Source organism: Anomalospiza imberbis, chromosome 1 (genome assembly GCF_031753505.1).
Source record: "Anomalospiza imberbis isolate Cuckoo-Finch-1a 21T00152 chromosome 1, ASM3175350v1, whole genome shotgun sequence".
NCBI classification, from domain to species: Eukaryota; Metazoa; Chordata; class Aves; order Passeriformes; family Viduidae; genus Anomalospiza; species Anomalospiza imberbis.
This window is the reverse complement of record NC_089681.1, coordinates 7,073,219-7,093,051: the sequence shown is the minus strand read 5'-3', so window position 1 is coordinate 7,093,051 and position 19,833 is coordinate 7,073,219. Positions and strand designations below refer to the sequence as shown.

The 19,833-nt window shown below is 36.3% G+C and overlaps 2 protein-coding genes across 4 annotated transcripts in view; both read left to right on the top strand.

Moving 5' to 3' along the window:
• LOC137474847 (uncharacterized) overlaps window positions 1-19,833 on the top strand; it is a 739,674-nt gene that overhangs the window by 261,180 nt on the left and 458,661 nt on the right. The window lies entirely within an intron of this gene.
• KHDRBS3 (KH RNA binding domain containing, signal transduction associated 3) overlaps window positions 1-19,833 on the top strand; it is a 91,538-nt gene that overhangs the window by 61,856 nt on the left and 9,849 nt on the right. For all 3 annotated transcript variants that reach the window (XR_010996066.1, XM_068180462.1, XM_068180471.1), the window contains exon 7: window positions 6,867-6,949. Coding sequence is in view for 2 of the 3 variants with exons in the window: in XM_068180462.1 (XP_068036563.1) it covers window positions 6,867-6,949 (83 nt within the window). In the remaining variant the exon portion in view is untranslated. The remainder of the gene's footprint in view (window positions 1-6,866; window positions 6,950-19,833) is intronic.

The following is a 19,833-nucleotide window of genomic DNA, read 5'->3' as shown; positions in this document are numbered from 1 at the left end:
AGTACATGTGTATTGCAGATATTACAGTACTATGAGACTATGCTTGTCCTGTTTCCCATGAGAAATGGGGAAGACCCAAAACATTACCATAACCTGCTGTCTAACAAGATCTCACCCAAAATAATGGGCAGATGGTGTGTTGCTCTCTCTTTGTAAGTGAAATCTCAGTATCTTTATGGTAGTGGAAGGCCTGTCGTTCAAATTCCTGTTACAGGTATTCATATTCCCTTGGTTCCCTCGGGAGATGATGTGCTGACCACCAGGATACTGTCCCAGCATAGACAGCACTTTCTGTCCTTTTGGTTTTGCAGGAAATCCTACAAATTTAGTAAGCCTTAGGGAAAGTTGATTCACAAATAATATTTGTCTGGATGGCTAAGAAATTAATTTCATGATCTAGTGATTATTACAAAGTATGAATGAAGGTATCCATTAGGTAAAATAATAATTGCAATCTTACTATTTACAGGGGAGAGCCCATGCCACTGAAAAACCTATATCCTGCCATTTAGTTCACATCCTTAGAAACCCAGTGCAAATTCTGTTTTAATCTCCAGCTTTAAGCTTGAATTCCCTGTCGCCCTACTGAGGTCATAATTAATTTAGATTTTGGAAAACTGAAAATTAGGATTAATGTGGAAGCAATTTCTTGGAGCTATTAATACACTGCTGATTTTGAGTGGTGAACTGTTTTTAAAGTAGCATTTTCTCATTAACATTCACTTGTTGTTTAGGGTTGAAGAAGGTAAGATCTGTAGGAAAAAAAGAGAAAAATCTCTATATACCATATAAAAAGCCCCAGTTTTTAAATTTATAAATAAAGGCTTCTTGAAGTTGAGGTAGCAAAATATTAGTGAAAGTAAGGGCTAGTCCAGGTGGCATAAGACTTTGAAAAGAATTTAAACTCTTGAGTGGAGTTAAAGTATAATTTCAGTGTCACTTTGCAAGATTTACACCATGTTTTAATTTATCTTGGTCTTGTGAATGTTGATAGCTTCCTAATGACATGCAGCATTTTAGATCAGTGAGTTTATTTGCTTAGTTGTTTTGAATGTGAAGCTTTTTGTTTGGGTTCCTGGAAAAGGGCTTGAATTAGCTTCAATCTCAAAGAAGCAGAGAAATTAATCTTTTGTCCATGCTGTCCCTGTTCCTCTTTGTGGATAATGTGGTTTCCATTTAGGTATTGTGCCATTTTCTAAGCAGTTTGTTTGCTGAGTTCTGGCTTTTTAGAAGTGCTAACACTGTTCTTAAATTCAGGGGGAATTCGTGTAAGACTTCCGGAAAGCAAGTTCATAACATCAAAACATTATTTCTTGACTTTTTCTTCCCAATAGAACGTTCTTTTTCATAGTAAATAGGACAAGCAAGAAGAAATAAATGTGGGGGGAAAAAAAAGCTTTAATATTTAAATCCCTTCAAATAACTGTTTTGTTTAATTTCAAATCTTGTATCTTCTCTGGGGTTTTCAGGATGAGATGGAGAGAGAATGCAAAATATTTCCATTTTCCCAGGAACTGGGGTGACATTGGTGGTGGAAAAAGTGGAGTGCTTTGGAGAAAAGACTGAACAGCTTTTCCCCTTGCCTAACTCAATATTCACCTATAAAGTTCCTATAAAATTCCTTTCCGAGTATTTTAGCTTAAGCTGCTTATCTGAAACTTTGTATTATTGAATGAGTCCTCCTGATTCTGGCACTGCTCCCTGCTGTTGTGTATAGAAAACCAGACTTGTTTTGGTCTGATAGTAATTTGGTTTAAATGCTGCTGTCTATAATCATTAGCAACTCCTCAGGGTTTTTTTGAGGTGCATGAAAAACAATCCACTCCTGCATCTCTCATTCTATGAAAACCTTATTTGTTCTGGTTGGATATGCACTAGACTCCTTCTGGATGAAAACAGATGAAAATCTCCAAAATAAGAGCTTACAGTCTGTGCATGTTTGCTGCTAATGTCCTTGATGTTGGTGCTCAGACTTAAGATGGTTGTAGCTGCCCATATTTGTTCTGATTGCCTCATATTCGCTGTTGATTAAATGAGGGGAGATGTTATTCCCATGTAACAAAATGGCTGTTCCTTCCCTTTACAGTTCTAATTTGCCAAAAGGAGTTCATTGCACTGATGTTGTTTTGTGTGGTCTCCTTCAAGTTAATCTCTGCATAAACTTTTTTTTTTTTAATTTGATAGTTTTTATCTAAAAGTGAATATGTTCCGTCAGTGTTCTGGGATAAAGTAGTGGTGTAAGTATTAATTTCAGAGAATGATGAGGAAAAGAAACAGTGTAAAAAGAAAACATTTTAGCTGTAGTGGTAGTGTCCTTATTTTTTTCCCTTGGATGGATTTCCTTAGATGGGAACAGCTGGAAAATTGATTTCTTATTGATTTCATGATCTTTTTTCCCAGCTCTGCAAATGGCCTTTCTGTTAAAAGCCACTTTTACCCTCTTCTTCTTCCTGTTTCTCTGTCTTGTTCTTTGAAACATTGTTAATTTTCCTTAAAGAGGGTCCAAACAGTAGTCTGTCATTGTCACTGCCAACAGATTCCAATTTAAAACCACCATTTCCTATTCTCCACTTGCAAGGGTTTGTTCAGAGTACTATTTTAATTAAAAAGCACTGATAAGCAAGGCTTAGGGTGATTTATAATGTTTTGGGGAGTGCAGAGGTTGTGGCAAAGACTGCTTTTGTCATTTTTTGACCCATGATAGTAATTTAATATATTCAAATGGTGCATATTTACACATTGCCTTTGATTCTATTAATGAATAATGTCTGTTCTTTACATGGAGCAATTACAGCTACCAGTGCTGCTCTTTGGATTTATTTCACCTGTGGGCACCATCACTGAGACCACTGCAGGCAGAAGCTCTCTTTAAGTAGAAACACTTATAGGTTGGCTTAATAAAGGACTTTATTATTAAGCTTTGAGATTTTTACAAAGTAATTTCATATTCCTTTCGGATTATCTGTGTTGTAACTCCAGCTTTTCTGTTATTCTGGGGGAAGATTCTTAAGCCTGAAGTCAAGACAGTTGCCCTTGTTACCTTCCTGCTAGATACTTCAAATGTTGGGTAATAAATACCTATAGTTTAAAAGGACTTCATCATTTTCATCTCTTTTTTCCTCACATTTCAGTTGTGGGCACAGACTGTTCAGCACACTTGCTGCCTTTTGATCAGACTAATCTGATAAGAGTCAAGTTTTCTAGGTTATCCTGAAAAGTAGAATAATGAATAACAAAGAAAAGGCTTCTGTTCACGGCATGAAGACATGATCTGGTGTGGGCTTTTGGGTTTTGAAGCGAGAGATGAAATATGGATTCACCAGTAAACTTTCTGACATCTGAGTACATTTAGGAAAAGCTATTCATAGACATATGTCATTTGAATAGAGAGGGAAGTCCATTGTATTACATTTAGTAGATTGAAGGAATACAGACACTGTAATCCATGTGAAGAATAATGGTTTTAAATATGAAAGTGAATGCTTTTATAAGTACCTGAAAGATGCCCAAAAAACAGCAGGAAAAATGTAATGAGAAGGTTCTTATGAAAGTATAATTCTTTTGTTATTACTAGAAAGACATCTGTATAGCTATGCTTGGGCATAGTAGAATGTACTTAGTACAAAGGTGTACTTTACTACAGACTTTCTGTGTGAGTTCAGTTCTGTCCATTTTCATTATACATGTGTAAAAATGATAGTTATTTTCATTTAAGTTAGCATGGTATTTTATAGCACTGAAATATGCCAGATGGCCTGGGATATTTCACCTAAATACTAAATAAAATTAAAGAAAACATTCACTGAAGCCACTAGAAGTCTGATTCAGAAAGAAAATACTCAAGTAGCATGAATTAATTTAAAATGTAAAAAATTCTGTCTTGGTTGACCTTATTTGTAACCTCCTGGAAGAGAAAATTTTCAAATACTGCATGACTAAGAGCAAATGCTGTCAGACCTAGTTCAAGGAAAGCTCTGAAACATACTTCAGCTGCTCCTGCCTAATTGCTACTTCAATGGAATTGTGCAGAGGAAACACATATTTTGGAATTTGAATCTCTTATTTCTTAACAGAACAAGCTATTGAGAGCAAACCCTTTTTATTTTTGGAGCATGTTGCACATATTTATCTTGTTTTTAGTGTAAACTTTGAGGTTTATAACTGTAAATATTAGGGAAAAATTCTTTCCTGTGTGGGTGGTGAGGTTCTGGCACAGACTGCCCAGAGAAGTTGTGGCTGCCCTATCCCTGGAAGTGTTCAAGGCCAGGTTGGGTGAGACTCTGAGCAACCTGGTCTAGTCTGGACACATGGAAGGTGTCCCTGTCCATGACAGGGGATGGAACAAGATGGAACATTAAGGTCCCTTCAAATCCAAACCATTCAATGATTCTATGAAATACATCAATAAAAGATAATAGATCTATTTAAGTAGATTATAATAATCTCAAAAGCCCAGGTTGACAATTTTAATTCTGACAGGAGTCCCACATATAAACCACAAACCAGATATCTTTCCATACAAGGCTTCTAAGAACCACCATGAACAATATCATAATGCAGGGCTTAATTTCAGCAGTTGTCAACATACTAACACACGGAGTGGTGAACAGTGATGAATCCTGGGCAAAAATTCTCTGGAAGATAAGTGCTAATAAAAGAAGTAGTTCAATCTGATACAGAATGGACCTCCCCCAAATTTTCCTTTTGTTCTGCTGAACATCTTATGAAGGATCTTCTCTTTTCAAATTTATTTGTTCCTCTGTTTTCAAGAAGTCATTGAAACACCATAACTTCAAAGTAGTCTCTTACCATCTTTCTTTCATGGCCCATTTTTTCAGTGAAACAGTTAACCTAAATGTGAATGAGAGGACTGATTGCTCAAGAGGTCTCTAATGATTCCTTAGGGGCAAAGCTTTCCTAACACATTAAAAGGTTAGTTTCAGTCCTCTGCTTTCATTTGTTGCCACTGCTGGATATGCCCAGTTTGAAGTTTGGACGCCTCTCTTAGTGATGGCTAGTTCACAGTTGGGAGAGTCTATGAGAGGACACCAAATGTCATGTAAATATTCTGGAACAGAGCAAAGAAATTGGCTCAGGCAGCTGCTGCTGTTGTTCAGGGTCTGTATTGTTAACAGATGCCTGTGTATTGCATCAATAAGTAATAAAATGCCTGTTTGGAATAACTGCCAGGAGGCAGTGGGGTTGGGGTTTAGTCTGTGGCTTATCAAGAAAACCCTTATCTGATGGGCAAGAAAATCCTAGGAGTCTGTTTTAATTTTTAGTTTCCGGGCAGTGAATTACTGAAAGAGAAAATGCATTTCCTTTTATGAGTGACTATTTATTCATGGATCTCCATGCAACTGACAGTTGAAAGAATCCTAGTTTCTTCTTCCAAACCAATGAATAAACTCACTCAACTGTGCTGGCAAATGTTCACAGACACCCTTCTCCTAATCACTGCTGGGAAACAATCATGTGCACTCATCTAGCAGTGGTGAAGCCCTATTGATAGGCAGGTTGCCTGTTTTCCATAGAAGCAATTTCAAATGACTGGAAAACTTGCTAAAAACTCATAGGAAATTAGGTTTTCTGTCAGCTGTTTTGAGGATGTCACTGCCTTCTGCAATAGCAAGCTGTCAGATTCCCATCATTGGAGATGTTTTCTTCTAGAGTTAGACAATCCATCATTTGTTGTTCCTATCTAAATTGATTGATACTGATTGTTGGTTTTGTTTACTGTCACTGCTGAAATATTACTAGACATTCCATTTGTGAAAATATTGGGTCTTTCATGAAGCTTTATCCTTTAATTGCCAGGACTGGATACACACTTATTCAGAAAACTCCATTTATTTATATATATATATATATATATATATATATATATATATACATACACACACACACACATATATATATATATATGAAGGTTGATTCCCCATCCTTTAAAGTGTCTTCTTATTAGGTGATTCGCATCTGGCAACATACTCCTAAATATCCATTGAGGTCTTTGGCATATTTAAACACGATTTAGATATTAGGATATCCTAGGAATCAGTGCAGTAGATGTGCCATTTCTGCTTTTCCCATGTTTAGCTCACTTAGGTGTATTATTGGACAAAACATTAAATTGTTGACAGTTCTTCAGATTTGTATAGCTCATCCTTCTCTGTGAAAACACATAATCACTGTCACTTGTTTTTGTCCTTCTGTGTGGCTGAGGTTAGTAGTTTATTCAAATTGGTGTTCAAATACAGCACTGTTTTGAGAAGTGTTTCACTGTATACTTAAATAGTGTGAATAATGTGGAGAGAAATAAGAAATCCTTACTTATAGCTTCTTGTTCAGTGCTAAACTCCTACAAGTTGAAGAGTACTACTCAGAGGGCATTCAGAGTAGTAAAACTATCATTCTTGCTAGTCTTATCTCTAGGGAAGTTCTTTCATATCCAGAGTTACATAGAATTGAATTTATTGTCCAGAAATAAGTCAGCTACCTAAGTCAATTGTGTAATGTTTATTCAGATGTTTTGATTCCTGAGATGCTTCCCAGAGCTTTCTTGAAGATCAGTAGCTCACTCAAACTCAAGAACATGGAGACATGAAATTCTGGTACTGTCATCTGCACAAGCCAGTGTTAATGAAAACATCTTTCTGAAGCACATTGCCAATAGCTTAAAATACCTTCAAAGAAATTATGGTCTAAGATGTATAGGTAGAAGTAATCTCAAGATTTTGCCACTTCATGGTGCACATATGTTATACCTACATTTCAGGAGAGTGTTGTCTTTCACTCGTAGAACTGGGCTACTGCTCTGTTTCTGGAGTGTGCTTGAAGTTAATATTGCATCTTTTGTGTCATTTCAGGAATACGATGATGGCTATGGAGCTGCTTATGATGAACAAAGCTATGATTCCTATGATAACAGCTATAGCACTCAAGCACAAAGGTAAGCCTCCAAATCAACTATAACTGCAATTGAAAAATTCTGTTGTTGGCCAGTTAATTTTACTTAGAGTTTTCAATTTCATCTTAAACAGCAAAAAATTCATAAGAGGATTTTAGAAATAACCCATAGGTTACTTGTCTTTAATATCACAGAAGTATAAAAGTTGAATTTCTGAGAGGCTGAAAAGAAACAGAACTGAGAACTTGTAATAATTTTAGTGATACCAAATCCTAAATAAAAGTTTTCAAAAGTTCAGGAAATTCAGGGAAATTTAGCTCAGACTCGTGGGAGGGAGGAGTGGGTAAGGAGGGGAGAGGAGAAAAAAGACAACTTTATAGAAGGTATTAAATTTTCTAAAACACAACTGATTAAATTTTCTTACTACTTTTACGAAGTTATATTCAAGTATTTAACCTGTGTTTTACTGTAAAAAAATACACCTGTCAGTTTGTTTTACTCCTCTGTGGAACTCCTTGTGAAAAATTTGAATCTCTTGCCATTTGTTTTCCTTCTCCAACTTAATTTTCAGCAGTTAAGCATTTTTGATTTTTTTTTTTTTTTAATTTTGCTTTCCTAAAGGAGTCACTATTTAGCAACTCCAGGAGTAACAATGTGACCTGATTGGAAACACTCTGTGAAGTACAAACTACTTCTTTTATGTGGTTTGAACTTCATGGCAAAAATCCCGTTACAAATGTAGCAGCTTGGATGATCATCTCCACTTCTGGAAAAAGAACTTCTGTCCACCTTTTACTGAGTTGTAATTTATTTTCCTTCTTTTTCTCTTGGACCAAGCATTCATAATTTGCTCAATAGTAGCTGTTTTAATGTTTTTGACAATGTCCCAAAAATTTATGGCAAAGTTACTACTTGTCTCTGAGGTAGGGTTACTGAGGTTCCTGTTGATAAATCTCTTGTGATGAATTAAAATTAATAGTATATTTAAGGCAGATTTGTTCTACCTTCTGCTAAATATGTAAGATTTACAATGTAGCTTTACCTGAAATAGTACAGAACTGTTCACAGCAAAGTTGAGAACAAAGCTGTTTACACCTGGCACCTGCTCTGCTGTAGTGTTGTCACACCCAACTTAAGTTTTGTTGTGTAAATGAATATTTTTCTGTGCTCAACAACTTAGTTGGTGTGAAAAAGCATAGTGGGAAGTTCAAGTGTCATTATTGTTGAGAACTAAAATAATGAAATTACCTTTTTGTCTGATACTTGGCTCCTACAGACTCTAAACTTGATAAAAATGTAACTTAAGAAATCTGCAGTGTAGAACCTTCAAAATATGAGACTCTATAGAGTGTTACATTTTGAGAACAGTTGCTGGTAATGGATTTTTTTTCCCAAAAGACAATTGCCAAAGTAGTCTTCAACTTTTATGTTGGCAATTCTGTTCTGCCTTCTTGCTTGTGGTGTTGGTAAATGGGTTTATTGCACACAAACATTTGGACTTCATTACAAAGTCATTTGCCTGAGCCAAAATTAAACATTACTTAGATTTGATTTTTTTCCCCCACATTGAGAAGGTTTTCACTGAGATTTTCTTCCTTTGAACTAAAATTAGGAAAAAAGCAAGTCTCCCCAGGAATGAAATGGGTCTTGTAAAGGATTAATACATAATACATGTATAATATTCTTAGATACATTTGCACATGCCTAGCTGTCTAGAAGGAGATATTTCATAAAATGATTGCTTTACTTTGTATTTTACCTGCAATTTCACAATACATATATTGTTAAATTTTAATGAATTTGTTACCTTCTGAATGATTATTTTACTTTTTTCCCCTAATTTTCTTAAGTGCTCTGTAGGAAAACAAGAATTTATTCAATTGCACGTTTCTCACAGGATATCAGCACTCATTTTCTGGCATATTTTCTGGTTTGGCAGAAAGATTTTTAGGATGGTGTTGGCAGGCAAAAAGTAATAACTATAAACAGCCATCTGACCTACCTAGACCCAGCATTCCTGTCTTTAGTCTGAATATCAAGTAGTAGCCCATATTGCAAAATAGCATTCTGTAACCACAATGAGATACTTATCATATTTAGGAGCATTAAAATGCCCTTACTATGAAGGAAATTAGGGCAAATTACATTGTTTTCATAGTTTAGCCTTATTTTTTCTTAATTTTTTGCCCCCATAAAACTGCAAGAAAGAAACTGCATTTGCACATGGAGAGCAGTGATGTGTTTAAAATGTATTATTTGGTGACCAGCATGTGGAAATAACTTACTCTTTCCTTTTCTAAAATAGTAATCTTGAAGTAATAGTATTTCTAGTACATCTTCTGATACTAATTCCTGTAGAAATACTGCAATATTAGTGATACTGTATATTAAAGAGGAAGTGTGAGCAATAGCTAGTAAACTGAAAATGAGCTGTCTCATTAAATTACTTGCAGTAATTTTTAGTACATGACTAAGTTTGAGTGTAGGAACAGGGCTTAATGCTCACAAGTGTACAATGATGATATGTGATGTGGCAGAAACAGCTAAAATTTTCATTTTTGTTTTAAATATTTGGCTTATTTAGTGATTCCTCTGTTAAAGACAGAAACTTGCAATAGAATCTATAATATCTTTAGGAATTTTGGAGATCTCTAAGAGGTTGCATGACAGCAAATCTTTTACTGGAGGTGCACAGGAGTGCATTCTCCAGATTCAGTCTTCAGCACCATGCAGTGTGACTCTCCTTTATTGCTCTTTTAATCCGGACAATAAATGGCCAAATCTGAATTGGATTAGGATGAGTGACATGTTTAAATATGAAGAATAGGAAACTGTATTTTTGTGTGCATTAAGGTAGTTGAGATATTGTTTGTTCTGCAAATAAAATATTCCATTCTATGTACTGCTTGCTGACACGAAATCATGAGTGGTTAGAAGTTTAATGGTATTTTATTTGACATTGTGTGAATCCCTCCTTGTGCCTGGCAATCTGAAGTTTGAGTTAAAACCTGCCACAGCACTTACAAGAGAGAGAAACATGGGAATTTTCTGAGTTCTCATCTATCTTAATGCCCTGTAATCCTATAAAAAATGTTGCTTTCATTTAGAACATTTTATTATCCACTGTTCCTTGTTCATGGAACAAAGCCCCAAACAGTGCTTCAGGATATCCTTTAACAGAATTATTCTTTATGGTCGAAAAGACTTAAAATATCCCTTGAAGCTATACTGTGCTTTACTAGGTATCTAATTGATTTTTAGAGTATTAAATTACATGTATAGTTTTTTGCAGAGGGATTGTTAAATAATTGTATCAGTATAAACTGGGATGTTTAATCAACTGGATTGTTTAGTCTTGTTATAGAAAACCAAAACAATCTAATTTTTTTTTTTTTTTTAATGCCATTTCTGAAAATCAGAGGGTTGCAAATGCTTCATAGAATCATAGAATAGATTAGGTTGGAAAAGACCTCAAAGATCTTTTAGTTCCAACCCCCTGCCATGGGCAGGAACAACTTCCAGTAGACCAGGGTGCTCCAAGCTCCATCCAACCTGGTCTTGAACACTTCTAGGGATGGAGCATTCACAAATTCTCCAGACAGCCTCTGCCAGTGCTTCACCACTCTCACAGTAAAGAATTTCATTATATCTAATCTAAATCTGTCCTCTTTTAGTTTAAAGCCATATCCCCTATAACTTCATGCCCCAATATGCAATGAGTCTTTAGGGTTACATGATATGCAGTCAAGGGTGTGTTATGTAGTCAGGAATTCCTTCATAAAATTACTCCTATATGAATATTTATTAATTTCACATGTGCAGTTGTGTGCCAAAAGCCTTGTCAGGATCTTAGGGTAAAATATGAATTGCAGTTGTGAAAGCCAAACTCGTGACTCCTGGTGCTGATATTTGCATATGTCAGACATATGTAGGCTTGTCACCAGCATGTATGCGTCCTTATACAACTTAGCTCACTCTTAAAGGACTTCTCAAGCCTGTCCAGAATTGTAATTATTTACTTGGATTTATTGCAGAAAGTCATGGGTGCTTTAATAGCCTGGTGTTAATGGTAGACCAATTTTATATGAAAATTCACCTAACAGTATTATGGAGGAATCAAGAGGATTTAGTTGAATCTTCATTTAAAACTGTAGTTTAAATATTTTCAGCATGAAAAAAATCTAGTTATTTTAAATCTCCAAAATAGGCTTCAAATTGAGCCAAAGTGCTTTTGGTCCCTTAGTGACTCCATACATGATCTGCACAAGTGTTTGTGAGGACAATGAGGAAATGCGAGGCAAAGGGAGATGGATGCTAATAAATCAATTGTCTTTGTCAGCTCACTGTTTAATGTTCTCTAGAATACTTAAGATTTATCACTGAGGAATTGTAGAATAATGGTGGTGTATGGAAACAAAGTCCACCTGGGAAATGTACTACATCATTTGGATTTAGCGCTGCCATCTGCTTAATGGCATTGAGATGACTACAGAGGTACTTATGATCAACCATTCATAGCAGTGACAGATGCTGCAGAGAGTTAACATGCCAGGGAATGAGGTTTGGTTCTGAAATCCAGATTATGTGGCAAGTTTGCTGAGAAAGGGGGGCTGGGTTTCTTACTTCTCCAGTAGCATTTGAGGGTTTACTGTGTGCTTTTAGGTTTACCATCGAGAGAGGATGGCTAATACAGTTACTGTAGTGCAAAAAAGGATGTGGACAAACCCCATCTGTCTGCTTCATGCACTCGGAAGTGTCAAAGACCTTCTTTAGGCTTGTCTGCTGGCATTTAAAATGGGATACTTTTCCTAGGAAAAAAAGAAAAGTTTTTTCTAGATTTATTTTCAGTCTACAACAGAGATCAGAAGCCTAAACTATAAGACACTCTGTGTAGCTGTATGCCAGTGTATGGTGAGGTACAAGAATGAGTCATTTATGTAGTAATGTCATTTTGTGTTTAATTATAATTCATAATTTTAAATGTATTTTAAATCTTCAGTCGAGGTGATCTCACCTTCACTCTGTTGCAGAATTTAATCTAAACATACACATAAAAGGGGGAAAATTCAGACTTTGAGAAATTGCTTGATTTGTTTACAGTTTTCTGCATTGTTCCGTGGTTTCCAATTTTACCTAATAGTGCTATAGATTTCTTTTGGCAACAACCATTTTGCCATTGCCTTAAATAGAGTTTCTCAAATGCTCTTTGTGCATATCTGACAATAATTACTGTCACTTCCAATCATACCAAAATGTGATAAATTCAAATCTTGTGAGCCTTGAAGCCACACAGTTAACCTAATCTGAGCTGTGGGAACTGGCAAATTCTTTTTAGTATACCTAAGTTTATTCAGTGCCACTAAATCATTCTGTGGATATTGTTGATGTGTTAGGAAGTAAGACTTACACGCTGCAACTTCGTTAGATCTTTTACTTAAAGGCATAAAAACATAATTGCCCCTGTGGTAAGTCCTAGGTATGTTAAAAACATAGTGTTATGAATTATATAATTGTTCAGATTGGAAAAGACCTCCAAGGTCAAATAAAATTGTCAACCCTGCCACCACCATGTTCACCACCGAACCTTATCCCAGGTGCCACACCCACATTTCTTTTAAGATTTTCACTGTTTCTTGGGCAGCCTGTTTCAGTGCCTGACCACTCTTTCAGTGAAGGAATTTTTCCCAATATCCAGTGTTTCTCACGTGGCAAGTAGACCTTTCCACAGCCTCCTTTCAGGTAGTTGTAGGGAGTGATAAGGTTCCCCCTGAGCCTCCTTTATCATTACTTTATTTACCATTTATTTCAAAAGTGACTGATTCAAGACAAAAAAATTCTTTTTAATAGGGAAGGCTATGCACAAGAGCCCTGTGGTGTGAAAGCTTTGAGGAATTCTGTGTTTGGTAGCTTATGGTAGTTACCTAACAATGGAGAACCTGGATGTTGGGTTGAAAAGGACTTAGAAAAACACCTTGAAATCCAGCAGTGGCCATTGTTCAACTGATGCTTGAAGAATACAACTAAATTGATTTGCTAAAGTCCTTCAAATCTCTAAGTACTGCTTTTTATATTATTCCAGAGGCACTTTAGTTACAAGAGAAGCTGATTCCTGGTATTTAGCTCTTGGAAATACCCTCCTCATTTCCCACTGGGAGCTCAATTTTTCAGGTGTTTTTTGAAACTATGGTTAGTAGTTACACAAAAGATGATGACATTCCTGTTTAATAGGAGGATTTTCATGAAGAGCTGAGCATATGGATTTGAAATTGGCTTATGGAGATGTTGCTATTGGTATTTGAAAGTTAATTGCTAACAGTTTGTTTGTGATGCTCAGTGTTTTAAATTTACATTGTTGAGTTTGTCAGCAATCATGCATTTCCAGGATGTATAAATATGCATTATATGCAAATGAGTGTCTGTTACTGTAGTTTTCCAAGATGTAATTCTCTCCATTTTAATGCTTGTAGCTGTTTATATTTCATGCTTTGACTTATAAATCAAATCAGTCTGCAGGAGTTTGATTTCTGGGGATTGTGCAAAGGGTTGGCATTATGTGTTGCTGTTGTTTATGAACACCTGGTATGTACCAGTGTATACTGGAGGTTATAATTCTGCAAAATAAAGCCTTAAAGCATTAGCATAAATAAGCTAATGTAGCTTTTGAATGAAAATCCTGGCATGTGGTTTCCTGCATAATTTTTGCACTTATATTATTGAAAGAGATTATTACTGCAGTTTTTCAGATCTAATTTTTCAGTTTTAGGTAGAAGTTTTTCTTTTAATTACATGTTAAGATGTGGCAAGGTAAACTATTTCGAAGTGCCTCAGTAGCAGAGATAGTTTTAATTGTGAATCTAGTGTATTTCAATTTTTTAATTGACTTACAGAATTCTGGTCTGAAATGTCAGTAAAAAGGAATATGACTAAGATGATTCAGCTGTAGTGATGGAAAAAACACAAGCATATCTCATGGTGCACTCATAAAACTGGAAAAGGTTTTTTGAATTCTCATGGTAATTTTGGTAGATGACTTCACTGTTTAATAAATGTTAGGATTACTCTTCATCTGTACTAATTATAATAAATAAAATTAATTTGGTTTTCTTCCTGATTTTGCTATTAAATGTGTCTGTGCCTCCTTATTTAGGAAACAAGTAAAAATGCATTTGAAAATAAATTTAGAAAACTGCTAGAAAAACTAATATGCAGGTGTTATAGTAGCAAAAAAACAGTAACATCAAATTACAAGTATTGAGGAATCAAGAAAAGTCATTATTTCATAAAACTATATTAATTTTGCATGCTTGGTTTATTTTTACTTTGGTGATTTTACAGCATCTTAAACTTGGTGGTTGAATTACACAATACAATTAAAGAGGATTAGTAGTTGGTAGGATTTTGGATTTTTTTCCTTGACTGATTACAGAAGTGAAAACATGAGGAAGGGAAAGGTCAAAGTGGATCTTCCAAGTCCAAAATAGGAAAAAAATCATTTACAGGGAATATGTTTTTAAACTTGAAGTGCTGTGTTCTACCTGTTAATGTAACTAGTTCAATCAGTCATAGTTTAAAAAATCTTAATTAAAGGAAGGTTTCAAATTAATTACAGTTTGTTTTAAAAATAAGGTTCTTTAAGCTTGGAGGATGGAGGTAACAAAGAGAAAGGGAGAATACCCAGTTGCCAGGCATCAGCAGGATGCTGTAGAAATGTGCTGGATATATGGGCTTTGGAGACAGAACACAGATAATCAAACTTACAAATTAAAGTTATTCATTTAGAAAAGACTTCTCAAACATCTCACATTGTAATTAACTTTCCAGGAGTTTGATTAAGAGATACAAAGATAAAGAAAAGAGATTACATGTTCTCTCCAGACTAGAGAAAGGACATCTTAAATTTACATTTACAGACTAGAGAATAACATATAGCTATATACAGGGAAGACTTTCTTTTTTCCTGGTGTGGGGTGAAGAAGGAACTTCCCTGGAAACTCACACTTGGAAGCCAATGCCTGTTAGCTGAGTGAGAAATCAGGCTGCATCACATCAGCTCAGAACATATTTTTGTCACAGAACATGTTTTTGTAGATGAAGATTTGACACTGTTTTGCTGGTTGAAAGTCAACACACTTTGGCTGTTTACTAGCAGTAATTGAAAGTTGCAGTTTTCTCTCTGAGTACCCTGTTGTATTCAGTTTGCTTTTCAAGGGAAGAAAAATCTTCCTTCTTTCTGTTGGTAAGGAAATGCCTACTTAACTGGGCAGCTTAAAAATGGGAGATGCTTGCACGAAAACTTTATAATGGTCTTAATTTTTTGTCCTTGTATTTTATTTCAGTAGAAGTATTGAGGGCAGTAAACTGCTTTTAAGCACAATTTTGATACAGTTCAGGTGTAGATGATGAAAAATAATGTATTACTAACCATCATAACTACATTTATCTTGGTGTAATTGTATCATGAGTGCTGTATGTAAAGCACCTGAAACATAAGTATGGATAGAAGTAGTGGAGCTCACATGAGGCCAGGAAATGAGTCTTTGCACTTAAATGGATTGAATTGTCCTTAGGAGGAAGAGTCCTGCCTTGCTGTACTTGGAGAGACAAGGTGCAAAGGATATTATGGAAGTACTGGAAAGATCTTGAATATGGTAAAGCATACGATTAGGCAGCCCTGAAAACAATTAAATCTAATTTCTTTTACCAAATGTATTCTTTGACGGCACTTTCATTATTTTTGTATTATATAAAACCATGATAGAATGATACCTTTTCTCTCAAATGTTCTTCAATTTCAACTTGTAAAGCCCCAAATTTTTAGAAAAGTGTTGAAAGTTGTACTGTTCCTTCAGTAAATAGAAGCATAAGAAAGTCTGATGTGTATCTTCTGGAGCAGTATTTGTGCTGATGGAGTGGTGACAAACCACCTGTGCACTTTTTGAGGACTGTGTTAGAGGCAGTGTTGTCTTGTACTCCAGTCTGTGACAAGTGACATTATTTTAGATCTCTGACAACAACATACACAGAACTTTGGGGAATTAGCTGGAATAATACCCCAGATCCACTGCTTCCACTGCCCAGAGTAATCTTGTCTGTTTGGAGAGAGAGGGAAGAAAACATCTTTTTCTAATGTTAATGTTGTGTCATGTCTTTTTTTTTTTTTCCATTTAGCAACTGAAATATGATTGATACATACCTGGATAGTTAAGAGTTCACGTTTAGCTTCCTATGGTAGCAGTTCACAACCTGCTTTGCAAAGCAGACAGATGAGGTGCAGGGTGTCTGGGGCTTGGTTCTAATTCACCAGCCAAACCAAAATGCTGAATTTATGCAACCTGAGTTTTTAGTTTTTCTGCTGGTACTTTCTTATTTAATGTAGTGAATTTTTGACATTAATATGGTTAGCATTTCTCATGTTCAGGGATGTTTTGTTGCTTTGTTCTATTCATAGTTTCAAGGTAAAGCTGTAGCTCCTGCTTATTTATACCACATGCTTCAGTCACCTCCTTTAATTCCCATTTTCCATTCCTTTCTTGAGAGGTGGCACATGAGAATGTAGCAGGGAAAGATTAATCTTGAGACACTAGTAACTGGACATTTCAGATGGTAAAGCTGCCCTAGGCAACTCTGTAGAGTTCTGCTAGAAATACCTAGATGGGTCTGTGCCTCGTAGGTAGCACCAGAATGCAGATGCCTCTGAGGATGTTTCACTATTCAGAAGTGAAATTTCTCATTTCTGCTATAAAAAGTAATTCCTAAATAGTGATAGCTAAGGGGATCAATGAGAGGCCACTCTGTTCACCTTTTAGGATTGCAGGTGACAGATCTGCTGTTTGTATGATCCATTTGAATGTACAATAGGTTATAATTCAAGGAAGATTGTGTTGTTTTTCTGTATTTTATAAAGCATTCACATAGGGGTCTCAGTTGTTTTCTGAGGTCATTACCTGTTTGACAGAGATAAACTGAGCTGCAGGGATAAAAGTTCGTAGTAAAGAAATCTCTACTAGTAGCAGCAGAACTGGGGATTAACTAAAAATATATCTACAAGATGCAAGAAAAGATGTGGTGCTCCTCTTGATATTTTGGATTTCTGCTGTCCTGCTGTAAGCTGGGCTCCAGAGTAGGGTGTTCTAGTGATCCACAGAAGCATTGAGAACAGCTGCTCAATGTTCAAGACATTACAGAGTTATGAGAAGCTTCACTGCAGTGATTGTTGTCTTGGACACTCTTCCTGTTTGCTGTTGACAGATGCTTTTTGCTGTCAGAAGTAGCTGAGCATGAAGAACTGACAGGAATGATGGAAAGAGGCTTATCCTTATGGAAGAATTCTCTTTAGATGTGATCATATCAGGGTCTATCATATCAGAACTGTTGCTAGAGAGATCCTCATTTGCTTTTTCTGTTATGTTGTTCTGTGCAGCTCTGGGTGGAAGCACAAAGGGTGGTGCTTGGAGCTTCGCTTGGCACAAAAGGAAACCTTGGTGTTTGCAAGGGTTTTATTGTCACTTTCTGAAACTGCCCTGGTGTCTGCCTAAAGGGATCGAAATTACTTCTGATACTCATGTGAAAAAGCCAAAATTTTGGTCAGTTTTCCCCTAATAAGCATTACTGGAAACTGAACTGTTGGCCAAGGCTGTTTTCCATCAGAAGCCAAAGAAAGTTTGAGATCACCCGGTGCATATACTGGGCTTGTCAACGCTTAAGTCTGGGATTTTCCAGTAAACTAGGAACTTTCAGTCAGAGACCTTTTAATCTTCCCTTAGCAAGCAGCCTCCCTGCCCCACTGCTTCTGTTTCAAACACAGAAATGTCATAGTGCCCATTCTAAAAGATGCCTGTATCAAATGAAAAGAGCTGTGGCAATCACATTAATTAAGTGCAATATATTTTTACTACCTTTGTGCATTTTTGGAAGTACACTTGGACTGTGTGGTTGATCTGCCTGTTTTAGGTTTGTCTCAAAAATAGCCAAGTGACCTCTTTTGATACGGAATCACAGGATCACTAAGGTTGGAAAAGATCTCCCAAGAAGAATCCAATCTTTGACTAAAAACCACCATGTCAACCAAACCATGGCACTCAGTGCCACATCCAGGCATTTCTTGAACACTTCCACAGGTGGTGGCTCTACCACCTCCCTCAGCAGTTCATTCCAATGCTTGACCACCCTTTCAGTGAAGAAATTCTAACTGCTGTCCAACCTGAATCTCTCTGGTACATCTTGAGGCCATTGCCTCTCATCCTATCTCTAGTTACCTGGGAGAAGAGACTGATCCCCCCAGGAAACAATCTCCTTTCAGGAGCAATATGGTCTCCCCTGAGCCTCCTTTTCTCCAGGCTTATAGCTAAACACACCCATCTCCCTCAGCTGCCCCTCACAGGACTGACTTTCCAGACCCTTCCCAGCTCTGCTGTCCTTCTCTGGACACTACTCTGATGCCTCAATGTCTGTCTGGTACTGAGGGACCCATGAGAGTTGGGTTTAAACTACTGTTGATATCTGTCCTAGGAGAATATCCCAATGTCTCCAGGCAGAATAACCTAATAGTTAATAAAGGGAAAAAGGTAAAGTTCTTGAGGGCTTCACCATCATGTCTAGAGCAGTTATTTCTATTTGGGTTTTGTAAACATTTGTTCTATTATGGTTCATCAAGATATTTTCAGAAACAAATCAGCTTAGTAGAAGAGCCTGAGAAATTGAGGTCATTTTTCCTAGGGCCTTTCAAGGCTTATGTTGAATACCTCTAAATTAAAGTATTTTAAGATACTTCTCATAGTAATTCCAGAGAAATAGCAGGAAGCTTCCCAGTCCTCTAGTTTACTAACTAAAGCCATAGAGAAGCATTTCTGCTTCATCAGCGCTGCTGTGCTAGAATCTGAGCTTTCTCCTTTCTTTCTGAAGCTTTTCCTCTTAACACAGAAAACAGGCTCTTCCCCTGGCCTTACTTACACTATTTAAGCCTCATTTCACACTTCCTCTGATCATTGTAGGATTACTGCCCAGCCCTCAGCAATTAGAAACAAAGTACTTAAATTTATTGTTGTTGTCTAATCCTTCCATAGCATTACGTGGTTTCAAGTTTTTATGCTGACATGGAAAATCAAAGCAATTTTTCTTTGCCATCTCTGTCTTCTCTCTTGTCAGCCCAAACCTATTATGCTGGAATGGGAATACAAAAGAAGTTGAAAAGAGGGTATATAAGCAAAAGGTCTGTGTATACACAGAGGTGATACTCCAGTGTTAATTGCACTTGTACCATTTACTTGATGGTTAGGAAGATGCTGGATATAGCATGTAATCCAGTTATATTTTTTAAAAAGTAGATGTATAGAAAATAAGGAAAATAAAGAAGGTGGATTCATGAAGACAATTCACATAGAAAAACAAAAGAACTCCAAGCATAGTCCATGTCTAGTCTTGTTGGGTTCAAAAGGGAAGAATCCATGTCATGTTTTCTCTTTTTTTTGAAAAGAGGGAGTCACATGTGATAAAGAAGAAAATTAACTGAGTTTGTGGATTTTTTTTTTTACCTTTCTATGAGTCAAAATGAAAGGAAGAAGAGCAACCTGAGCTACCTGGTTAGTGGAAGGTGTCCCTGCCCATGGAATTAGGTGAGGTTTATGGTCCGTTCCAACCCAAGCCTTTCTGTGATTCTGTGAAAAGGCCTATCCTTGCAGAATAAATCCATTAAGGGAAATAAAAAGCTTAATATTCTTTAGTCAGACTGCTAAGTTGTCAGAGAATATATATTAAAAGAGTCTAAATGTAAAGGATTATTTTAAAGCAAAAAAGTGTATCTTCTGTCCACAGGAAGAATTATTTAATGTAGCTATTGAAGTATTTGCAGCAGAAATGACCTCAACAATCTTAGTTCTCAGTTAATGAGTTAAAATGTACAATTTAGAAGTTCAGTATTGCCCTGGGGT